The sequence below is a fragment of the Saccostrea cucullata genome, unplaced genomic scaffold, assembly GCF_032062105.1.
Source record: "Saccostrea cucullata isolate Sc308-1 unplaced genomic scaffold, CSIRO_AGI_Scuc_v1 ctg672, whole genome shotgun sequence".
NCBI lineage: Eukaryota > Metazoa > Mollusca > Bivalvia > Ostreida > Ostreidae > Saccostrea > Saccostrea cuccullata.
The window spans coordinates 158,066-181,091 of record NW_026928000.1 but is presented as its reverse complement, the minus strand read 5'-3'; the positions used below and the strand labels follow the sequence as shown (position 1 = coordinate 181,091).

At 33.0% G+C, this 23,026-nt stretch overlaps 1 protein-coding gene across 4 annotated transcripts in view; it reads right to left on the bottom strand.

Annotated features, from left to right (window-relative positions):
• Positions 1-8,944: 8,944 nt before the first annotated feature.
• LOC134276135 (transient receptor potential cation channel subfamily M member-like 2) overlaps positions 8,945-23,026 on the bottom strand; it is a 59,888-nt gene continuing 45,806 nt past the window's right edge. For 3 of the 4 annotated variants that reach the window (XM_062758410.1, XM_062758413.1, XM_062758412.1), the window contains 12 exons: positions 22,494-22,684; positions 18,441-18,573; positions 17,861-18,014; positions 17,208-17,313; positions 16,802-16,819; positions 13,391-13,536; positions 13,016-13,107; positions 11,435-11,632; positions 11,068-11,173; positions 10,601-10,744; positions 9,913-10,026; positions 8,945-9,256 (listed from right to left, as the gene is read on the bottom strand). In XM_062758410.1, coding sequence (XP_062614394.1) covers positions 9,140-9,256; positions 9,913-10,026; positions 10,601-10,744; positions 11,068-11,173; positions 11,435-11,632; positions 13,016-13,107; positions 13,391-13,536; positions 16,802-16,819; positions 17,208-17,313; positions 17,861-18,014; positions 18,441-18,573; positions 22,494-22,684 — 1,519 coding nt within the window. In that variant the 3' untranslated portion in view covers positions 8,945-9,139. The remainder of the gene's footprint in view (positions 9,257-9,912; positions 10,027-10,600; positions 10,745-11,067; positions 11,174-11,434; positions 11,633-13,015; positions 13,108-13,390; positions 13,537-16,801; positions 16,820-17,207; positions 17,314-17,860; positions 18,015-18,440; positions 18,574-22,493; positions 22,685-23,026) is intronic. The other variant, XM_062758411.1, reaches the window with a different exon arrangement.

The following is a 23,026-nucleotide window of genomic DNA, read 5'->3' as shown; positions in this document are numbered from 1 at the left end:
TTTAACATGTAATTCAGCACTATTAAAATGAAATAAAAGCGAGTTATTTTATTTCGCGAGTGGTGCTTCGCGAAATTACACGATAATTAATTCCACGCATATATTTCGGAATCTACAGTAACTAGGCGCAATTGATTTTTTGTTTGTATGTTGTTTAAAGTCTCTCTCGAGAATTTTTCACTCATATGGAGACGCCACCATATGGCGATGGAGAGCTACAAATTTTGTCTTATACTCGGCACTCAGGGCCATTGAGCAGTGAGGGATCTTTGTTGTGCCAGCACATACTGCGACACGGGACCTCGATTTCTACAAACTCATCCGAAGGACCGGTCTTCACGTCCTACAGTGGGATTCGAACCGGCGACGTAGGGATTTAACTCTGACCACTGCGCCACGCGCGCGACCAGAGCGCAATAGGTACCGATGGTAATTACGTCAATAACTCTGTAAATGATGCTTTTTTCGGTATTTACCGTAAAAAATTGACGATCTAGAAACACACAAGTTGAAATCGTGCCATGGACAGTTCCCACACATCCCTTGTATATTTGCACTCCATAGGAGTAGGTATTTTTGTCCGTCCCGTTTGCACAATTGCAATAACAAGTTTCATTAAATATTGACATGACATAAGTACGCTTTAGTTCCAAAACTTAAGACCAGATTTATTAATCTAGCCTGAGGGTCATGGGGTGTACATTTAGCTATCATTTGTTTCACAAAATGTTTAAAATGTGTACATTCCAAAAAAGGCAAGCCTCCAGCCGTGATTGCAGGAGGTATTAAAACACACTCAGAAAAAGTTTACTAAGCACTTAATTGTGAAATTCCCTGCTAAATTGTTTATCTTCTGAGTTTTTCTTAATAATTCTCCGTTACTGGCATTATAAGTTTTGGTTTATGACGACATTTGAAGATAATTATTCCGAAGTTGTTGGTATAAACACAATCTACTGTCTAGCTTTTAATAGGTTGATATTCACGTAATGTAGGAATAATTGACTACAAATATATTCAAACTTTTAAATAAATTGCAATACTTGCATCATCTTACTTCTACCAAACAAAGTTTTATTAAAGATATATTGGACTCCAACATAGTATCACAAAAAATAAAAAAGAAAAGATTAAAAACAAAATTTAATAAATTAAAAATACTTTTGAAAGATTTTCGTGGGAAAGACCTGTCATTTGCTGTTCTGTAAGGCAAAATAAGTGTTCTGAAATCTAATAAGCAATGAATTTCAGTTCTTTGTTCACTCAACGAAGAATTTTAAACTCCATCCTTTACAGTACGTATCAATTTTTCATCATACAATACCCTTATTTTAGAAATAAAGAGGGGTCAGCTGTCCAGCACCACAACACGAGACGAAAAGGTGCAGATTTAAAAAAAAATGTCTTTAAAATACCCTTGCTTATTAAATGTAATCTCAATCACCCAGGAGCAGAAAAAGGATATAATGCAGTTCACTTTAAAATAGCCCTGCACTTATTAGCACCATAACTGTTTTACTCAAGATCCATAAAAATTAAAATTTTGGATCAGCCATCCTTACTTATTATTACTATGCACTAAGTCGGTTATTTTATGCCAAGGAGCGGAGAAAATTTTTAAAGAAATAATGATTTTTTAAAGATAAAGTCATCCTTGTTCAGAATAATGATGCAGTTAATTTACAGAGAAGATATAACAAAAACTCTGACCCAGAAATCATGCAATTCACAATATGTAAAAAGTTAGTTTATTTTCGCTATAGTCAGAAGCAGAGAAGGTTTCCGAAAACTTAATTCATTTTCACTATTCAGTAAATGGAACCACACCTCAAAACCAGAAAACCCTTAACCAGGGGCCAAGAAATTTAATTTATGGAACCCTGCCTTAAAACCAAACTAAGTTGCAAGGAATATTTCACTATACACTGTATAACTTAAATATGGCCTTAAGCTTCATCCTACCACCAGAGCCCCTACATAGAGGCAATGGAATTTCAAAATTTTTTGAAGAGGCAGCATTCCTCGTCATTCAATGCGATTTCTTCAATGATATGGTGCATTTTCTAAAAAATATTCAATGGAACCCCCTCCCGCCAGAACACTTGATTAATTCGGGTGACCATAATGCCAATTGGATGTAGCTCAAGGTCTTTAATGTTTGATTTATTTTATCCTTTACTCTCATGCAAAATTCTTTTCCTTCTTTAAACAAAAAAATCTTAATTTCTATCAAGTATAATTAGTTGAGCAATTAGTAACAATTCACAAATCATGTTTAATCTGTCCTCCATTTATCACTATCACAATGCAGACTAAAATCAATCTAAACGTGCAGACTAAAATCAATGTAAAAGTGCATCTGTACTATTTTTTACCCATATTATAACCTCTCACATTGGCCTTTCTTGGCCTTTGAAGAACATTTCATATGTTATTTTGTCTAATTTTTATTTTGCTATTAACGAGTCTACCTGATCATAAAAACTATGAAGGTACCTTTTTTTAATATTAAACATGTACAATAAACATAGCTAATCAAAGATTACAGAGCTCACCTCAACGAATGGTGTTTTTACGTAAAGCAAAGTCACACAATTAACCAACATTCTAAAAGCGTATATCATAAAATGCAAAATTTATGCAATTTTGATCTGATAGAGCTAACAGCTACTAGGGTATTGACCTAAACTTCAAACTAGTCACCAATCAAGAAAAAGTTATTCAAATCCAGCATCTGAAGCAAGTTTGAGAGTGTTCATCCCTTAATGCATCATCATCTATGCAAGTTTGGTTTATAGTTTCTTGGTGATAGACCTGCACCCTGGGGTGCCACAACTTTTACTTGGTCCAGCATCCGAAGCAAGTCTATTAGTGAAAATCCTTAGATGTTTCATCCATGCAAGTTTGCTCAACATAGGGCATATACCGGCCTGCTTAATTTAGAATGAACTTCCTCCAAAAACTTTAACCTGTTCACTCATCAATAAAATGAAGTCAGATTCAGCATCCTAAGCAAGTCCAGCATCCGAAGCAAGTCCATTAGTGTACGTCCTTTGATGTTTCATCCATGCAAGTTTGCTCAACATAAGGCTCATAATTACTTGGAAATGAGACCTGCATAAAAACTAACCTTTTCACTCATCCAGAAAATGTACGTCAGATTCAGCATCCAAAGCAAGTCTGGTAGATTGCATTCTTAGATGTGCTTTCCATGAAGGTTTGGTCAACATAGTGCTCACAGTTCCTTAGAAATGAGACCTGCACCAAATGTTTACTCATCCAGAAAATGTAGGTCAGATTCAGCATTGGAAGCAAACATTGTAGTGTATCCTAGCTCAGATGTATCATCCATGCAAGTTTGGTCATCATAGGGCTCATAGTTACTTGGAAACTCGCTGCAGAACTGTAGCTCTCTGCTTGAGAAAATTCGGACAGATATATCTCTGCTTTATCTGTCCAAATTTTCTCAAGCATAGAACTACAGTTCTGCAGCTACTTGGAAACGATACCTGCACCAAATCATTAAGCTGTTCACTCATCCAGAAAATGAAGGACAGATTCAACATCCGAAGCAAGATTGGTTGTATGCATCCTTAGATGTATCATCCAGTCAAGTTTGGTCATTATAGGGCTCATAGGTACTTGGAAATGAGAGAGACCTACATCATACTGCACAAAAAATGTTAACCTGCTCCAAAAGCACTAATCTTGACATTCCTTTGCTGAAATTGCAGCATCCAAAACCTTATCTGGTCAATGAAACACACTAGAAGCATCTTCCATGCATGTCTGATCAATATAGGGCATCATACAAATACTTAAAAAGAAAACTGCTCCAAAAACATTAACCAGGGACGCAGACTCCGACGGTATCACATAAGCCCCCCCCCCCCACCTTCATCGAGGTGAGCTAAAAATACTTGCATAATTATCTGATTTTATTGTTCCTTTTAAACACATTATTTACAATAATTCATTATATAAAGTGAATGACAAGGAGGAATAACCTCTCTCCAAAGAAAACAAATAAACAGAGCCCTTCCGAGGACCAGTACACTTGACCTTGAAGTTTGGTTGAGTATTATTCTTTTAAATTGATTTTAATTCATTTTATCATTTTTAAAAACTCGTTTATTTAATCTTTCATTTCATTAGGCCCACATGGGGCAGATGGTTAGAGCATATACCTAAAATGGTTAGAGCTTCAGAATCTCTGTAAGTAAGGAGCTGATCCTTACATTGCGGGTTCTACAGCAGGACATTGTCCTTCTGATGAGATTTGTATAAACCGAGGTCCAGTGCATCTTCCCTAGCCAAGGGTTTCTGATACGCTACTCTCCTCATAAGCCCTTGGCATATGGTGTTCGAAAAAGTTGGGGATTTTTTTCTCAAGTTGTGATTGGAGTGGATAATATTGATCAACCAATCAGCAAATGTTTTTTTGTAAATGACGATATCTGCATTCGGAACATTACTCTTGGGAATGAAAAACGCAAGTAAACAATGATCACATGCTATTCTATGAATAGATATGGTGTCTATCTATATTAGTTTTTTTTTTCTGGATAACAAACAGCATTGGTCAGGAACATATAATGTAATGACAATAAGCTATGATCACATTAAGCAATTTATGTGTAAATATCCTACAGTACTTTTAATATTAGATGTAAATACCAACAAAACAAACAGTAATTTAAAACTGATTTTATTTTCATGTGTTACAAAGAGATTCTCAAAAAAGTTTTGACAAGGTTCTTCATTATGGATGGATAATAGCAACAAAAATGATAAAAAGAAACAATTAAATACAGGTCTTTAAGGAATGTTAATTACAGATCTTTTTAAGGAATGTCTTCTATTCAGATTATTCATTGTAAGAGATGCTTCATAACTTTATAATTTAGAGAATACTTTGCATTTACATGTTTACTCCATCTTCTCTTCACATGTAACACACAAGCAATACATAGCAATAAAAAACATAGGTAATCAGAGATTACAGAGCTCACCTCAACGAATGTTGTCTTTAAGTAAGGTAAAGTCACCCAATTAACCAACAAAAAGTGTACATTCCAAAAATGAAAATATTTAAGCAATTTTGATCTGATACTTTGAAATAGACCTACATAAAAAATTTAAACTAGTTCTTCTTCATGAAAATGTAATCAAAATCCAGCATCTGAAGCAGATGTATCTCTTGATGAAAACTTTAACCTGTTCACTCAACCAGAAAATGTAGGTCAGATTCAGCATCCGAAGCAAGCCCGGTAGTGTGCATCCTTAGATGTTTCATCCATGCAAGTTTGGTCAACATAGGGCTTATAGTTACTTGCAAATGAAACATACACCAAAAACTTTAACCTGTTCACTCATCCAGAAAATGTAGGTCAGATTCAGCATCCGAAGCAAGCCCGGTAGTATGCATCCTTAGATGTATCATCCATGCAAGTTTGGTCAACATAGGGCTTAAAGAAAATACTTGGAAATGAAACCTGCACCAAAAACTTTAACCTGTTCACTCAACCAGAAAATGTAGGTCAGATTCAGCATCCGAAGCAAGCCTGGTAGTATCCATCCTTAGATGTATCATCCATGCAAGTTTGGTCAACATAGGGCTTAAACTTACTTGGAAATGAAACCTGCACCAAAAACTTTAACTTGTTCACTCATGTAGGTCAGATTCAGCATCCGAAGCAAGCCTGGTAGTATGCATCCTTAGATGTATCATCCATGCAAGTTTGGTCAATATAGGGCTTAAAGTTACTTGGAAATGAAACCTGCACCAAAAACTTTAACTTGTTCACTCAACCGGAAAATGAAGGTCAGATTCAGCATCCGAAGCAAGCCCGGTAGTATCCATCCTTAGATGTATCATCCATGCAAGTTTGGTCAACATAGGGCTTAAAGTTACTTGGAAATGAAACCTACACCAAAAACTTTAACCTGTTCACTCAACCGGAAAATGTAGGTCAGATTCAGCATCCGAAGCAAGCCCCGTAGTATCCATCATTAGATGTATCATCCATGCAAGTTTGGTCAACATATTATAGTTACTTGGAAATAAATACACCAAAAACTGCACCAAAAATATGCTCCAAAAACATTAGCCTGGTCATTCCTTTGCTGAAATTGCAGCATCTGAAACTTTGACTGGTACAGTGAAACACACTAGAACCATCTTCCATGCATGTCTAATCAATATAGGACATAGAAGTACTTAAAAAGAAAACTGCTCCAAAAAACTTAACCTTAACCTGGGATGCACCGACTCCCCCAACTTCATTGAGGTGAGCTAAAAACCTCATCACCAGTCAGTAAACAATCTTTCTTAGAAATCTTCAACCAATAAATTATATCACAGGCAATGTGTATAAAATAAAAATGTAAAAAAAAAAGTACATTGGATTTAACAAAAAGATTCTAATGATCCTTTATTCCATGATGTAGAAGTAAAAATGCTTCCAAAGAGAAAATAAACTTATAAGTACCCATTAAATATTCATCACAATGTAAACAAATATTGTTAATAAAAATAGAGATACAAGCCAAACAAGAGGCCCAGGGGGGGGGCTTGAATTTATTCCCCCCCCCCCTCCAGGCGTTCATCATTTGAACAAACTAGAATCTACACTACCTGAGGATGATTCCATATAAATATCACTAATCATAGCTTTGAAGTACTTGAAAAGAAGATTTGGTTTCCCTATATATCCCTATGTAAAACTTGGGTCGGCCATTGTACCCTAGCCCTGGGGGTCATGATTTGAACAAATTTGAAACACTACCTGAGGATGATTCCACATGAGTTTCATCTTTCCTGGCCCAGTGGTTCTGGAGAAGGATTTTTAAAGATATTTCCCTTTATATTCCTATGTAAAACTTCAGCCATTTTGGCCCCATTGCCCTGGGGGTCATGAACAAACTTGAACTACACTACAGGATTTCCACAAGCTTTCCTGGACCAGTGGTTCTGGAGAAGATTTTTAAAGAATTTTCCTATATATAATAAAACTCTTAAAACATAAAACTACCTGAGGATGATTCCACATGATTTCATCTTTCCTGGCCTAGTGGTTCTTGAGAAAAGATTTTTATATATTTTCATATATTTATGTAAAACTTGGGTCGGCCATTTTGGCCCCATTGCCCCGCAAAGACAAATTTGCAGTCATTTTGAAATGGTTTGCTTTCCTGGACCAGTGGTTCTGGTGAAAAAGATTTTTAAAGATTTTTCTATATACAATTACATGTAAAACTGCAATTCTCTTGCCCCGGGGGTCATCATTTGACCTCACAAGAGTTTCATTTTTCCTGGCCATGTGGTTCTGGAGTAGAAGATTTTTAAAGATTTTTCCTATATATATATAAAACTGCATTGTCCCCGCCCTTGCCCCGGGGGTCATGATTTTCTTAAATCTAATCTACACTACCTAGGATGATTCCAAAAATTTATTTTTATGGTTCTGGAGAAAATATTTTTAAAGATTTTTCAATATATTCCTATGTAAAACTGATAGATCCCCACCCTTGCCCCGGGGTCATGATTTCAAGCTTGAAGCACTGAAATACATGTTTCATCTTTCCTGGATATGGTTCAGAAGAAGATTTTTAAAGATTTTTTATATTCCTATGTAAAACTTGGCAAAATTGGCCCCACTGCAACAAATTTTTACACTTTGCTTTCACATGAGTTTCACAACCTGGCCCATTCTGGAGAAGAAGATTTTTTAAAAATGCCATTAATTTTTAACAAATTCATGATTATCTCCCCTTGGAAAAGGGCATGGCCCTTCATTTGAACAAACTTGAATCCCCTTCACCCAAGGATACTTTGTACCAAGTTTGGTTGAAATTGGCCCAGTGGTTCTTGAGAAGAAGATGAAAATGTGAAAAGTTTACGACGACAACAACGACAACGACAACAACGACAACGACAACAGTTAGACAAGACAGATTTTGATAACATTTAAAAATTTATTTGAAATTCCCTATTAAATACATGTACAATGCCATGTAAGTGATATGAATCTGCATATCTTAAAATAAATCAATGCACTTTGGGCTAATACTACAAGAACTTGCTTCTTACACATGTAACATTGTAGAAAGATCCTGACAAATGTCATTTGTTAAACTAGACAAACATGTGTTCAAGAAGTTCAAAATATAATACTAATTATATAAATATAAAAATGCTGAGGGTCCCAGCAAAATTGAGAATATTTAAGTCAAGCACAAATATTGTGTTTGAAAAAGGTGTTAAATGCAACCCTTATGTAAATTAAATAATGTAATCCCATCTTCTTCAAAAAATAGCAATAAAACATGCTTTGAATCAAAATGACATTTTTTTTTTGGGGGGGGGGGGGGGGGGAATTAAGTAAAAGAAACAAAACAAGGCTTTGATTTAGACTTTGTACAGGTGTGAAGAAACTGAGTTGAAATGCAAGCTAGCATTTGATTTTCCAATTGACACATACAATTTACCAAATCCTATATAAATTGCATAAAACAAGGGTGCATATAGTCAAAATGTGCTTATATAAAACACATTTTATGTCAATATTCATGCAAGAAATATTCCAAGACAAAGCAGTCATTTTGAAAAGGTTTGCTTTGCCTGGTAATCTCAAGAAGGACTCTTCAATACAATGCAATTCTCTGAACCCAAAAGAGTGCAGGGATCTGTCAATATATGCAAATTGCATTGTCAGTGCCTTGAATTTTCCTAAATCTTCTGACTAGTACAGTCAAAAATGTATTTTTATGAAAATATTACAATGGTAATTATGAGGATGAAAGATCTCTTTCTTGGTCTCCAGGCACTTCAATAAGTTCAATATCACAACGATGCAATTTTTTCTGAAGGCAAAATTGGACTGCAACAATTTTTTATTTTCATCTCTTTAAATTATATACATTTATATCAGCAGTAATTAGTTGTAGAAATTGCAACAAGACTTTTTTCAGGTGCTAAAAGTTTGGTAGTGGAAATCAGACATGACTCACAGTTGAAATGTATACCGGTAATGCTATCTCTCATGAGCATTAATTAAGGCAAGTTCTCGAAATTCACAAGACAATAAGTAGCATTTGATTTTCCAATTGACTAATTACCAAATCCTTTTGCAAGGGTTTAGTAGTAAGCATTTAACTTGTCGGCCACAAGCTTAACATAATACAGGTGAGAGGAGTGAAGAATAAGACTAGATGACACTTCTAACCAGGTAGCTGCCTCCACGGTCTCTCCAGCCTAGAAATTAATTAATAAAAACATTAATTACAAAGTAATTGCAGGATATCTAACACATTAGGAGTGAAACAGTTCACCGCGGTATTTTTTCTCGATTTAATACACGGTACAAAATCTGTATTTTTGGTTTGGTTCATTTTTTGGTCTGGATTGTCATTCAGACACGTTTGGCATAAGGTATAAACATGCTCCTCCGTATAATAGTTCAAAAATGTAAATATTTGTGGACTTCAAGTTTGTAAAATAATTTTTAACAGTCAAATCAATTAAATTAATTTCTTCTATCTATTTTGCACATAAACTATTTGACTAGATTACCTAAAAGGAAGCATAAAACAACAGTTGAATTTGTTTCCTTCTATCAAAATGTATTGTATTGAAAATAACCAAACTGAGACCAAATTTTACGATATATATCAAACCGTGAAGGAGGCGCATCGTTTCACCCTGTTAACCGTGCATAGACAATATACATTTTGGAGAAGAACCACCTTATACTGTGTGAAAATTCAAAATGATGAAAGGGAATCAAAAAACTTAAATTTCAAAATACATAAAATTTCATGTTGCTAAGTAAGTACAAAAAATATCCATAAAGTTTAATTTGATCAGAGAGTCTTTAAAAAAATATTTGTATGAATAGTAAAATTTCTTACTCTTAAAAGGAAAGGATGAAGAACTTTTCCTGTGTCATCATGGTAGCTAAACACAAGAGTTTCCAACCAGGCATTATCAGTGTTCCTGGGGTCATCACAAATTCCTTTGTAAATCTAGTCAAAGCAAAATTGCATAGAGCTAATTAAAAAAAAAAAAAACATAACAATTCTTTACTATGCCATCCTTTTATAACAATTAATTTTAATGCTTTTTTTCATAGGACAAAATCATTCCCTGCAGCAAGATATATTTTTAATCCATAAAAAGAAGTTGTCAGAGGTACTATGTACATCTGACAGAATTTTCTCTCAAGTTCTTGTTGTAGCTCCCTATCCTAATCCTTCCAAAGTTAAAGCAAAATGGAAATTGAATCCAACACAAGAATTTCAATAGGTGCAAATGTAATTCTGTTTAGCATAACTGCTGTGGAAAAAAGTCAATCTTAATTCCCCACTCATCAAGTTACACTATTATACCAGAAAGAAGCTCAATATTTGCAAGCATTCAGAAAAGAAGTGCACCCCCCCCCCCTCTCCTCATTTGACAAATGAGGTGGAACACCTTTAGCCCTCTCTGGTATTGGGTTTATGTAACGCGATATTAAATTTAGGTTATACTAAGTACTTTAAAATCACAATAACCCAAGAAATCTTGCTTTTTACAACAAAGTATCAATAATTTAGTTACCTCTTCTCCATGATCCAGCATGTACTGAAGGTCTTTGTTGATTTTATCCTTCATGGTCTGGTCATTGATCAATGTCCCCAGCGCTTCCTCTGTAAACTCGGCCTTCAGGCACTGGGACACCTTCTGTCCAGGTTCACACATACCCTGTAACAAACCATTGATACATGTGTGATACCTTACTTTAAAAACGATATTGTAAAAATGACCATGTGGAATATGTAGCTTATATTTTTTGGTCATTTCCACCATTTTTTCATGCCTTTTGATGCCAAAATTATAGCTTAATTGTTTTAACTGTAAGTAAACAGCTTTTTCAAAAGTATGTATCAACATTTTCAACATTTTCGACTTAATTTGGTATAAGAAATTCAGATTTACGCAATGGAAACCAGTTATTATTTGCAGTAAGCTTTGTGTCTATAACACATTTCCACAGTAAAATGCAATTTGTTTTTGTATAAACCTACCCCAGGAATAGACCATAGGTCATTGTCTTTTCTGAATATTGCTACAAATTCCAGAACTTTTTTCCCTTCCTTCATCACAACTTCCCCTTTATCATTTCTCTTCCATCTGTTGACAGAAGAAAAGAATGAAATTTTAATAATCTAAAACTGTATGCAAGCATTGTTGAGGCCAAAGCTGAAGGATGTTATCAGATGAAAAGTCTACAGACAGACAGACACCAGCCTTAATCTGACCAAAAAAGCTCACTTGAGCTCTCTGCTAGGGCAATTTTACTAAAATATATAAATATTCTACAACGCTAAAAATTCACAAATAGAAATTCATTTTGTACACAGAAATCAATCAGACAGTTGAGGAGAATTTTACCTGGTTACTATGGGATCTCCACAATGGTTAGGGCCGTATCGTCCAAGAAGTCCTCGTCCTATAATACCTGTCCGACCCGCAGGATTCAGCGGGAGACCATCACGTACTTCATACGTGCCCCAGTAACTCTTTCTGTCACATAGGTTCTTCTTGTCATATTCATTAAAATTGATCTTTCCAATTCTGTCAGCGGGTTTCCTATCAGAATGTAAAAATGAAAAGTTGTTAATCAATCGATTATGATTATAATCAATCTACTAGACATGATAATTTCTGTCTTAGCTATCTACATTAAGGGTCTCATATTAAAAGTGCAATAGTACTGTTAGGGTTGTCCCAAAGAATTGAAATAGCAGGGGGTATTAAAGAAAGAGTAGTATTTCTTTGGTTCCTCCCCTAACTGGGGGTTGAGGGTGAATAGTAGAATACATGTATATAACCAGCGGATTAAGTCATTATAAGCAGGGGAAATTCCCCAGTTCCCAAAGGGAAAACCCTGACTCATGTCAACCATCTCTACATTTTCAAATTAAAATAACTTAACATTATTCAACACTGGCTTGATTATTTTTTTAAATTACATGGTTAAGATCTTTTTAAAACAGACTACACAATAATGCAATGTCAGGTAATGGTAAACACCATTTTTCTTCAAACTTTTACTACAAATAATAACTTAAGTAACCTTAATTCCAATAGATGAAACTGCTTTAGAGAACATAATTACAATGCAACTGAGATCCTCAATGATAGAGCAATACATGTCTCAGATAGTTGAGTCTTTTAATAGACAGCCGATAGCAAAAACAAGCTGTTATAATTGTATGTAAATTTGATTGCTCAGACATCTTGAAATAAGACGAGAAAGACAAAGAATGAACAAGACAAAAACGAAAATTGTCAAATATATGTTAAAAAGATAAAATGACAGAATATACAAGTAAAAGTTTAGCTGGTTTGAAATTCAATGTGCCCTTGTTTGAACTAACCCCTGCCGCCTCAGCCTCTCCCACAAAGTGATAAATAGCAGAATCATTATTATAGGTCCATTCTGAAAAACTGATGAATAGTTGTTCATCACTTCGGTTCTTTATTTAAACACTTGCAAACAGCCCACAGCTGGGAAATGAAACACTGACTTCTATTTCCTCTCAAATATTAAATTTGAAAACAAATTCCTGCGTTTTCATGAATTGATTGGCTCAATACTATTGTTTACCATGTTTACAAATTGACAGTGTTTAAATTTACATTATGTTTGGTTTTTCACCCGATCACTTCAAGGTCATTACTCAGCAGCCGTGGTAAAACATGTGTATACATATGGACAGTTATGCTTTATTTCAGCATATGGCTTTACAATGCTTTGAAAACAATAGCTGGTACCAAATACAAGAAAAACTGATTGGGAAAATTTACGTCATATAATCAAGATAACAATTACAACATTCATTCCATTTTACCAAAAATTCACTTTTCCCTAAATGTGTTAAATCTATCAGAGTTACTATGAAAGATTTCAAGAGCCACACGTTTTTATTAGTCAATTCCCCATTCCTTTGGGGGATGTCCAGAACTTACATGTATATGAGGTCTATAGTGTCAGCCCAGTAAGGATGACTCTTGACTTCAGGTGCTTCATACACCACTGGGTCATATTCCGGAAATGAAATCTGATAAAAGTATAAATAGAATAATTTATGTATTTATGAGTTAAAACATTAAATTTTATGCTTAGCATGAAAACTTTGGGTAGAGAGAGAGAGGTGGGGGAATTTTCTTTTAAAAATATAGCCCCCCCCCCCCCCCCCCAAATTGTTATTTTGAAGTAACAATTAAAAAGATTTGATTCTATGATAAGCAGGGTTTCCTCAAAAAGGATTCTTTTACTATGTTCTTAAGAAATATTCATAATTGTATGTGTCAAATTTTGTACTATAACTCTTAAATACTCACCTCCCAGGCGACCTTGTCATCTGGGACAGGGAACCTGTTCACCATACTCTGGGGGTACCTAGGTATCCTCGATTTGTAGTTCAGACGTTTCCGTTCTTCCACTGTTGATTTCACCAACGCTTTGTCCTTCTCTTTCTTCTGCTTTGCTGTAACACACAAAGGACACAAACATACAGTAAAACATGCTTCTAACTAAGTTTAAGGGATGGCTGTTTATAATTGCTACGTTATAAGGGTATTTTGTTATATCTGTAAACTTTACAATAAACTCATGGAGAACAATTAAGAAGCACTTTACTGTGTCAAATCATTATTAGCACGTTCACAATAAGTGTGTTTTACTGTAATGTGATATAGCTCATTTTTTTGTGGGGATTATATTCTCATTGTTTTTATTGTGTATATTGGTAGGACCTCCAAACTGATGCTAAAATTTTACATAATTTACAGTATAATGTCTGATCTACAAAATTATGACCCTCAATCTCAAAGAGAAGAGATTTTACAATATAGCACTTTGAAATGAATGAATACTGAATAAAAAATACACACTCTACTTTCATAAAATGATGAAAATTTGAATATTTAATTTTATTATGTATTTAACACTGGTCTATAATCACAAAAAATCTACGAATTCTAGGACACAAAACAGAATTTTTCTGTTAAATAATTGCCCCAATACCTTTAGTTTAAAAACAATAAACAAAACAAAAAAAAGCAAAGTTAAGTTTTATACAGTGCACAAAATTTAATAAGTATAATGCAAGTAAATACTTTAAAAATCCTCAGATAAATTACAGCAGAGTTTTTTTAGTAGTCCAATTTAAGTCATGTAAAATAGCACTTCACTCCATTTTATAAAAACTCTTTGACATTTAAATATCATTTTAATGATATATGTTGTACATGGAACATTTCTGTGACAGTAAAGTAAAACTCGGATATAGCGAAGTCACTGGGACCTATAAAATTACTTCGCTATATCCATAATTCGTTATATCCTTATAAGGAATTTATTAAATTCACATAGCTGGGGATCCAAGATAACTTCGCTATATCCGTGTTCGTACTAAACAAGTTTTACTGTATTTATTTAATGCTAATTCAACAAATGCTGAACTGGCTTTTTTTTTTTTTTTTTTTTTTTAAATGTTCACTTATGTTTGCTAAACTATACTTATTCCATATCAATTTTAGATATGAGAATTTTTCTAAGGCGCAGATCCAGAAATTTTTTCCAGGGGGGGTCCACCCCAGTCAAAAAAAAAAAAATCCAATCCCAGAAATTTCTTGAAAAGCAAAAAAACAAAAAACAAAAAACAAAACAAAAAAACAAAAAAAAAAAAACCAAAAAACCCCATTTTTTTTTTAGTATATACATTTTTTAGCCTGGTAAATTCCAGGGGGGGGGGGGGTCCTGACCCCCCTGAACCCCCCTCTAGATCCGCGCATGTGATGATAAATGTAATATGGAAGTATAAATTGAGACTATAAACAAAATATATAAACATTGATTATTTGAGCAATTGAATTTCATATACTTTGAGTTTTTCATTACTACTATGCATTTTTTTTTAGGTATACATGTCAATGTATATAATTTTTCACGTAATATAAACAATAAATTATTATATATTTACCTGTATCTGAGCAAAATTATCCAATTGAAAGCCAAAGACCCATGGACCACAACTCATATATTAGGGCTGGGCAATAATATCAATATTTCAATATATTGCAATACAATGACAATATCGCAATAGGATTTTGTAATATCGATATATTGATAATATTTTTAGATTAAGGAATTTTGTCATTAAATATTAAAATGGACTTATGAAAGTTTGTTACTAAGCCAAACAGTAAGTCAGAAGTTGTTTTGTGGGAACATTTCAGAGCATAACTTAAATGAAATCAACAAGTTTTTTTTTCGTGTTGGTTACTTATCATAGTTATTATGCACATTCAGCATGTAAATTAAAGTAAATATAGTAAGAAAATGCCATTTTTATTATATTGAAAATATTGCAATACATTCATTAAATCTGGAATTTTTCATGAATCCGAAGGACTGGAAATGAGGGGATTGATGGATACAGATGATTCAGCTGGTTGTCAAGGGGGTGTGTCCCCAATATCGCAATACAGCTAAAAATATCGCAATATATCGCAATACGAAATCTCGGGCCAATACCCAGCTCTATCATATATGCATAGGTCTTGCTGTTCTTCATCAGCAGATTTATTTTGTCCCTCTCTATCTATCCTAAAGGATCATGATTTGAGGAAACTTGCACCTATACTACAGAGCTTAGTAACCTTGCATCCAGGTACTGAAAAAGGGCCTTGTCCTATTTGAAAATGACTCTTTTTTCTCAACATGTTGGTAAAAATTACCAAGCTTTATAAGCAGAATGAATTTTTCAATTTATACTTAAAAAAAAAAAAATATTGAGAAAATTGAGATTTAAACATGATGCAGATCCTAAAATAGATAGATGACTTACATGTATCCGTTTAAAAAAAAGAAGAAGCTTTTTTGATCAATGAAAAGAATTTTTTTATTTAAAATCCTATGTCAATAAATCTTTGATTGCTGATTTTGGCCCCTGCCTACCCTTGACTGTCATTACTTGATCTTCAGTCAATCTACTTTTTGTATAAAGATCTCACTACTAAATAATTTATTTTTTATGTCCCAATGGCTCTTGAGAGGATTCTAAATTTTCATCACTTCTTCACTAACTTCCATTGAAAGGGGACCTTGCCCTTTATGTGAATCAACTTGAACCCTTTTGACACCAGAATACTATATGTTCCAAGTTGGGTTGAAATTGGTCTTATAAAGAAGATGAAAATATGAAAAGTTTACACGGACAACAACAACAGTTACATAAAATAAATGGGTAACAAAAATTTACTCAAGCCTACGGCTCATGTGAGCTAAAAGGTATGACTGACTTTGGGGTTGCTCATTTTAACTAGTTAGGCATTTCTTGGCAATGCTGAATTGCTACTTGTTTTCTGAATTGCTACTTGATTTCTAACTCATGCAGGCTGTTGTCTATGCTAGTAATATTAATGCTGTTGTAACAGAAATGATGCCTTGTTGAGAACAATGCCTGCATTATATACTGATGCATACTTCATATAAATATGAAAGACATTTTGCAATTTAGTTATAATGATAAATTAACATTTTAGGAGGTATCCATCATAAATTATGAAAGTAGCCTCAGAAAAAGCACTTTTTTCACAATCGTTCATATTGAAGTTAATGTATGATGATATTGCTTGAAAGGCAGAAGTAGGATTACATACTAAAAAGCATACTATTAAATTATTCCTCAAAAAGTCTGATTATTTGCTTATTGAACATCATGCAAATATAACATTTCCAAAACTTACAATGCTTGCCATGGCGACCTTAAAATTTATAATAGATGAAAAAGAGATTGTATTTGCATGCAAAAAACATTTCCTTCCATAAAGAAAAATAAGGAATGTACATATAGTTAAGCATGCCAAGTGAAAGTAAAATATATAAAATCACAAACAAACAAAAAACATTATTTATTTTACATTTTTTTCAATTTTTTTTTAGAAAAGTTATTAAAGTACTTGTAGGAAGTCCCCATGCATGAAGAGAATTAACTAAAACATAATAATATTATGCACTACATGAAAAATGCAAATAAAATTTTACATCCACACTTTGTATGAATTAGAATTCAATATTATAGTGTGAGCTTTAAATTTTGTTCTAAAAAGAATTTTTGTTTTTAATTTTGCATTATAGTACCATTTGACCTACCATTTTCTTTTTTATCCTCCATCAATGGTGGGACCTTTGCACTGCTCTTCTGTTGTTCTTGTAAGTTTCTCATGATCCAGTTGAGTGCAACAGTACTTTGTTGCATCTGAAATTTACAGGAAAAAAATTACAAACTGCAATTACATGCAGGGAGGATTCATAGCTCATTAAAATATTTAAATTTTACTTGTATGCGAGGTCATTTTATTCACAAATATTCATATTATTGACAAAGGCATCCCATAGCAGCCCAAAATATACTTTATTGATATCCAAAGATGTTGGATTCTTCCAACCCAAATTGACTTACAATGTATCCATGGCAATCAAAATATCTATGTTCAACTATGAATGATCAAAGAACCAACACAATTCTTTCAAGTCAATAAGTCAGATACATTTCAATAATTGAGTACTGTAGATTCCTTAATTTTTGCGAGAACTTATTATTGCGAAATCAATGTAATCTTCAATGTCAAATCGCAAGAATAATAATTCGCAAATGGATGGTTGGTCAAGAGATTTTAAATAGATTTCAGCACCATAAAAATAAAGCCAAGTAATTTTATTTGGCACGTGGTGCTTCTCGAGAAATTACGTGATAATTAATTCCACGTGTATATTTAGGAATCTACAGTAAAATGCTTGTCTACCTGGTCCTCCAGGGCAAGTAGTCTCTTGTCCATCTGTGGGGGCATCCTGACCACAGGGTTAATCGGGGCCTTGATGATGGGGGGTGCTCCGGGGGCCCCAGATGTAGTCTGGATATCCTGTAACTCATCCAGCTTAAAGAACAGCTCATGTATCCTGTCAAAGTGTAACTGCATGGTTTAGAAGCTAAGAATATTTTAAAGTAATAACTTAAGAATTTAGTACGAAAATCTCAATGAATAAACAGTATCATGCATGTTCTATGCCAGATATTACATGTCTTTGTCATACATAATTGCAATTTTTATACATCAGAGAAAGATAGAATCTTGTTCTAGACTGAAAATCCATCCTAAAAATGCATCCAAGTTACAATATGTCATGATTTTTATACATGTATTTCAGAAACCAGGGTTCAAGTTTTACACAAGAACAAAACCAAAATCTTGATCTTTTCATAATTAATTTTTTATTGTGGGATTTCTATCTGAACAAGAATTTGGCTATATAATCATAAGAACAGTGTACTTTTGCTAACTGGCCGAGACCCAAATGATTTATGCTGTCTAATCTAGTACTTACGATTCTTGAGTATTTATAATTCTGTTCTGAATGTTTTTCTTCTCTTCATGTTCTAAGCGATTCATGTAAGCATCTGCTATCATATTTTCCCACTGGACAAGCTCCCTTGCCTTGTCTGCAGGAAACCGAGTTACTGAAGAGACAAAGAATAGGAATCATTTTTTATGGACCATATGGGGTTAATGCATCAATTATTTTGAATGTACAGATGATCTGCTATTAAATAAAATTTTCCAAAGTAACTGTGAATGCTTCATATTAATTTTCTTTTTTTTTTTTTTTTTTTTTTTATAATTTTGTTTATTAAAATTTTTCAAAAGATCGAAGGATGAACAAAATGTGATAATCATGCAGTCTATGACTTGTGCAACTCATACTAAATACAGGAAAATCAGTGAAATGAAGCTTAAGCACTAACTGCATATTAAGTACGTGTTTAAAACTGCAATCAAAAATAATCAGATATTAACTTAAGCTTTGCATGCTGCCTTTTATGGACAAAAATAAACTCAGAACATATACATCACATAACCAGTAGCTAGCTTATTCATGCAAAAAATAAAGAAAGAACAAGAGAACACACTGATTAACACCAGGTATCCATGATTATCACACCTAGCTGTTATGTTTTCTTTGATTAGAAATCTGAGGATTCAAAACATTGACGGTAAAATAATATCTTATGATTTAATATATTGACGGTGTTAATAAACAAAAATAATATATAGTTCGGACTTTCAAATCACTTCAACATATTCATGGTATGCAAGAACTTAGTGTTCATACCGTTCAGGATACAGAAGTTTAACTGTATATGACATATTAGAAAACATAAAATGGGTTGACCTTGAGACATGTTCAGTACACTACATAATTATGCTCACAGAGGAAAGGTAAAAGAAAACATTTTTTTTTTGATTTTCTTATGAATTTTATTGTTTATGCACCTATTATGCAAATTAAGAGATAAACAAATGGCAGGGCCTTAAACTAATCACTAAAAATTGTTTATATATTTTTGAGGGCATGATACTTATCATAATCTTGGACTGGCAAAAATGAAGGTTTCTATGTGACCTTGAAATATCATATTTAAATATGATTGCATTGGTCAGGAAATGGTGTGAATGATTGTTATATATAGGCAAAGTTTAAAGTAAACTTTAATAATCTTTTTGGACTAGATGTTCCTTGAGGACAATGTTAAATACATCAGGGTCACAAAGGTTAGTACAAGTGCACAGTGGTTGCCAAAATAAAATTATGTACAGTATATATATCAACAATGGTATGGTTATACATGGCTTTTGGTGGCTATTGCAAGGCAATGTGATTTAGACTTACTCAAATCACTGGGCTGACTGGTTAAACACAGTGAACATTTTCCGAAAATCCAGAATGAACCTGGCTGAATATAAACAAATGACCTTGAAATATCAAAGAGAAGAAATGGCCTTTTAAAGCTGTTATAAGCAAAAATTAATCTGCAACAATGGATTTGATGAACATGTTAAAAATATCCATTATACTGCATTGGTGAATGTTGGTAGCATGCAAATGAATTTTTATGATCATGCAGTAAATAACACAAGATGAAATGCTCCCATTGTTATATATAGGCAAAGTTTAAAGTAAGCAGCTATAAGCCACCAGTAAGCTTCCATTAAGTAACCATTAAGCCACCATTAAGCCAAATTTCTAACTTAATGGAACATAGAAACTTTTAATTTTTAAGGTAGAAAGGTGCTTAATGTCCACTCCATTAAGCACCATTAAGCTACCATTAAGCAACCATTAAAATTAATTCACATTACACCGTTAATATTGTTTATATGGGTGTAAAATTATTTTTGGAGTGATTTGTTATCAATATTATAAATGATTAGTTCAGATATCTTGATTTGGTAAAAATATTGTTCAAATTTCAAAGGTTGGGGCGCGAGACCTACTGTTCTCAAGGCGAACGCCTTATCCAGGCTATCGGTTTGTAGAATGCCAATATTTAACTTTATTTTTTTCAAAATTTATGTGGACTTGGAAAAGTATATATATTTCCAAAAGTCTTGAATTAATTTATTAATGAATATAAAAACAATATTATTTGTGTTTTTTGAAAGGCTTATATCACATTAAAATATCTTCATTGGCTTTTGGATGTGATGTGATGGAGTTCTTCGCATTCGAAAAATTTATACATGTAAGCATTAAATCATGATTGAAAATAAATTAATTATAGATAAAACGCAAAAATCTATTCAAATCATGTACTGCGGTTATAAACGGTTTCTGTGTCAACAATTTAGTGTCAAACACAGTGAGTTACCTGGTTAATTACGTTTACAAAAACTTTTTTTAGAATATCATATTCAGTTTCAATTCTTTCTGTATCATAATGGGTATCAAAATAATTGACATTTTACGATGAATCATAATTTTTAATTTGTTAATTGCTTGCGTTAAATTTAAATTTTGTAAAAATAATTGATCATCAAAATCTAGTTCTAAGTGTACGTTGTGTGTGTATAGTTCCCTGTTAGTTAACCGGGCGGGGGACACCTAATTAAGGTAGGGACCAGTCGGTATACTGTACACTGATAATCTGTTAATCTTACCCCGTTTCTCAATGTGTATAAATCTGGTCGGATGTCATGTTTAGTCTGATCGGCTGTTCTTCTGAAAATCGACTTTGAAGTAACAATCATCGAAGACCGACTTGATTTTGACAGATACAATGTACTTATAATTACCGCTGCATTAAAAAAAAAGAAATAAAAGACCAACTAGATTTTGACAGATACTTAGCATGCTTACCGCTGTATCTAAAAAAAAAATAAAAAAAAAAATAACGAAGTAATAAAATTTATTCATGATGTAATGCAGGGACCATATAGGTACAACATTTAAAACTAAACATTTGTATACCAGTACACCCCCCTCCCCCCAAAAAAACCCAGCGAGATTATCTGACTTAAAGTTATAATCCCGTAACACATTTAACACATGAAATATATACACCATTTTTACAAAAAATAATGTATTTTGTGTTCATGTATAAAGATAATTTAAGAACAAATTGATTTTGGGTATTGAAAATTTTAGATATTGCACAAGGACTTGCTCCCGGTGTGTAATAATTATTTATTTTTAAAAATCATATATACACTAAAAATAAAAACACCACATGTAATAATGATTTATTATTTTTGTTTTAAATAATATATGGCACTGATAAAGGATATGTTTTATTTTATTATCACTGTAGATGATTTAAAAAAATAATTATTACACACTGTGTGGCTGTTAGCTAACATTGTTCTCAGTGTTTTCAAAATATGCATCAAAAAACATTTCACAGAAAAAATTATGAGTCAGAATAAATTTTGCGTAAATGATTTTAAAACAACTAAAAGTTAATTCAAAGATTCTATATAAGATGCTTAAAAGTTTAATGAGATTTGACCATTAAGTCACCATTAAGCTCAGCTTAATGGTGGCTTAATGTGAATGAAGTTTGGACATTAAGCACCTGCAAATGGTGACTTAATTTTTTATTCTTTAAGCCACCATTAAGTCACCATTAAGCTACCATTAAGCAATTGCTTAAAGGTGGTCTTTCGTCTTGTGTAAATGCATAGTGAACAGGCTTATAATGAATTGACTCTAATGTAAACTTAAAAAAAGATTTTTTTTATTCCCTTTGGAATTTAAACATATTGTGAAGCTAACGGATATAACAAGTAATGTTTATAATGAAACAAAATCGCATATCCCTGCTTTATAAGCATGTTTTACTGTATTGTGTCATGAAAATGCATCCTATTACTTATTAATATGTTTCATTATTGAATACTTCTTAAACCATATTGCGGTTTTTGATCTAGTCAAATTTCCTATTCTATTTCCTTTATCAGTGGATATTAAAGGCAAATTCATTCTCTAAGAAAAAACATCACAAACTTGCTATAGTCTCATACAAAGAAAAAAAAGCTTGAAAATAAAATAAAAATACGGAGCATGCTTGAAAAATGAATTCAACATTTCTTCACCACTTACTCATACTGTTTATTTGATTTTTCCTTCGTTTACAACATTTCCGACAAAAAAGTTGTAGCAACAAATAGATATGTGAAATGAGACAAAATGGTGCAGGCAATGGTGTGCGATCACAATATTCTCGAATTGTGTTAAACCGCATGAACTTCCAAATACTGTCAGTATCCTTTTGTGTTATCTCAAAAGTGTAACTGTAATTAGCAATTATATAAAGACATTTAGTAAAACTGAATACAAGAACAAAATGAACTTTCATTTTGTTTTTTTTAAACATTTGATCATGCAAACATATAAATTATTTTGCTTCAGTCTGAGATTGTCACAAAATGTCCTGTTTAAAATATTCTTAAAATAATTCACAGTAATTCTGTCACTTCTTGCAATTTTATCTCTGATCAGGTATATTTTTGTTTGATACTATATCTAGTCCTTGTCGCACTTGGCATACATGTTAACCTATTGTAATGAAAAATAGGGAGATTCAGACCTCAAAAGCGGTAGCATTGCGCGTGCGTTGTTTTACGCTTGGATTA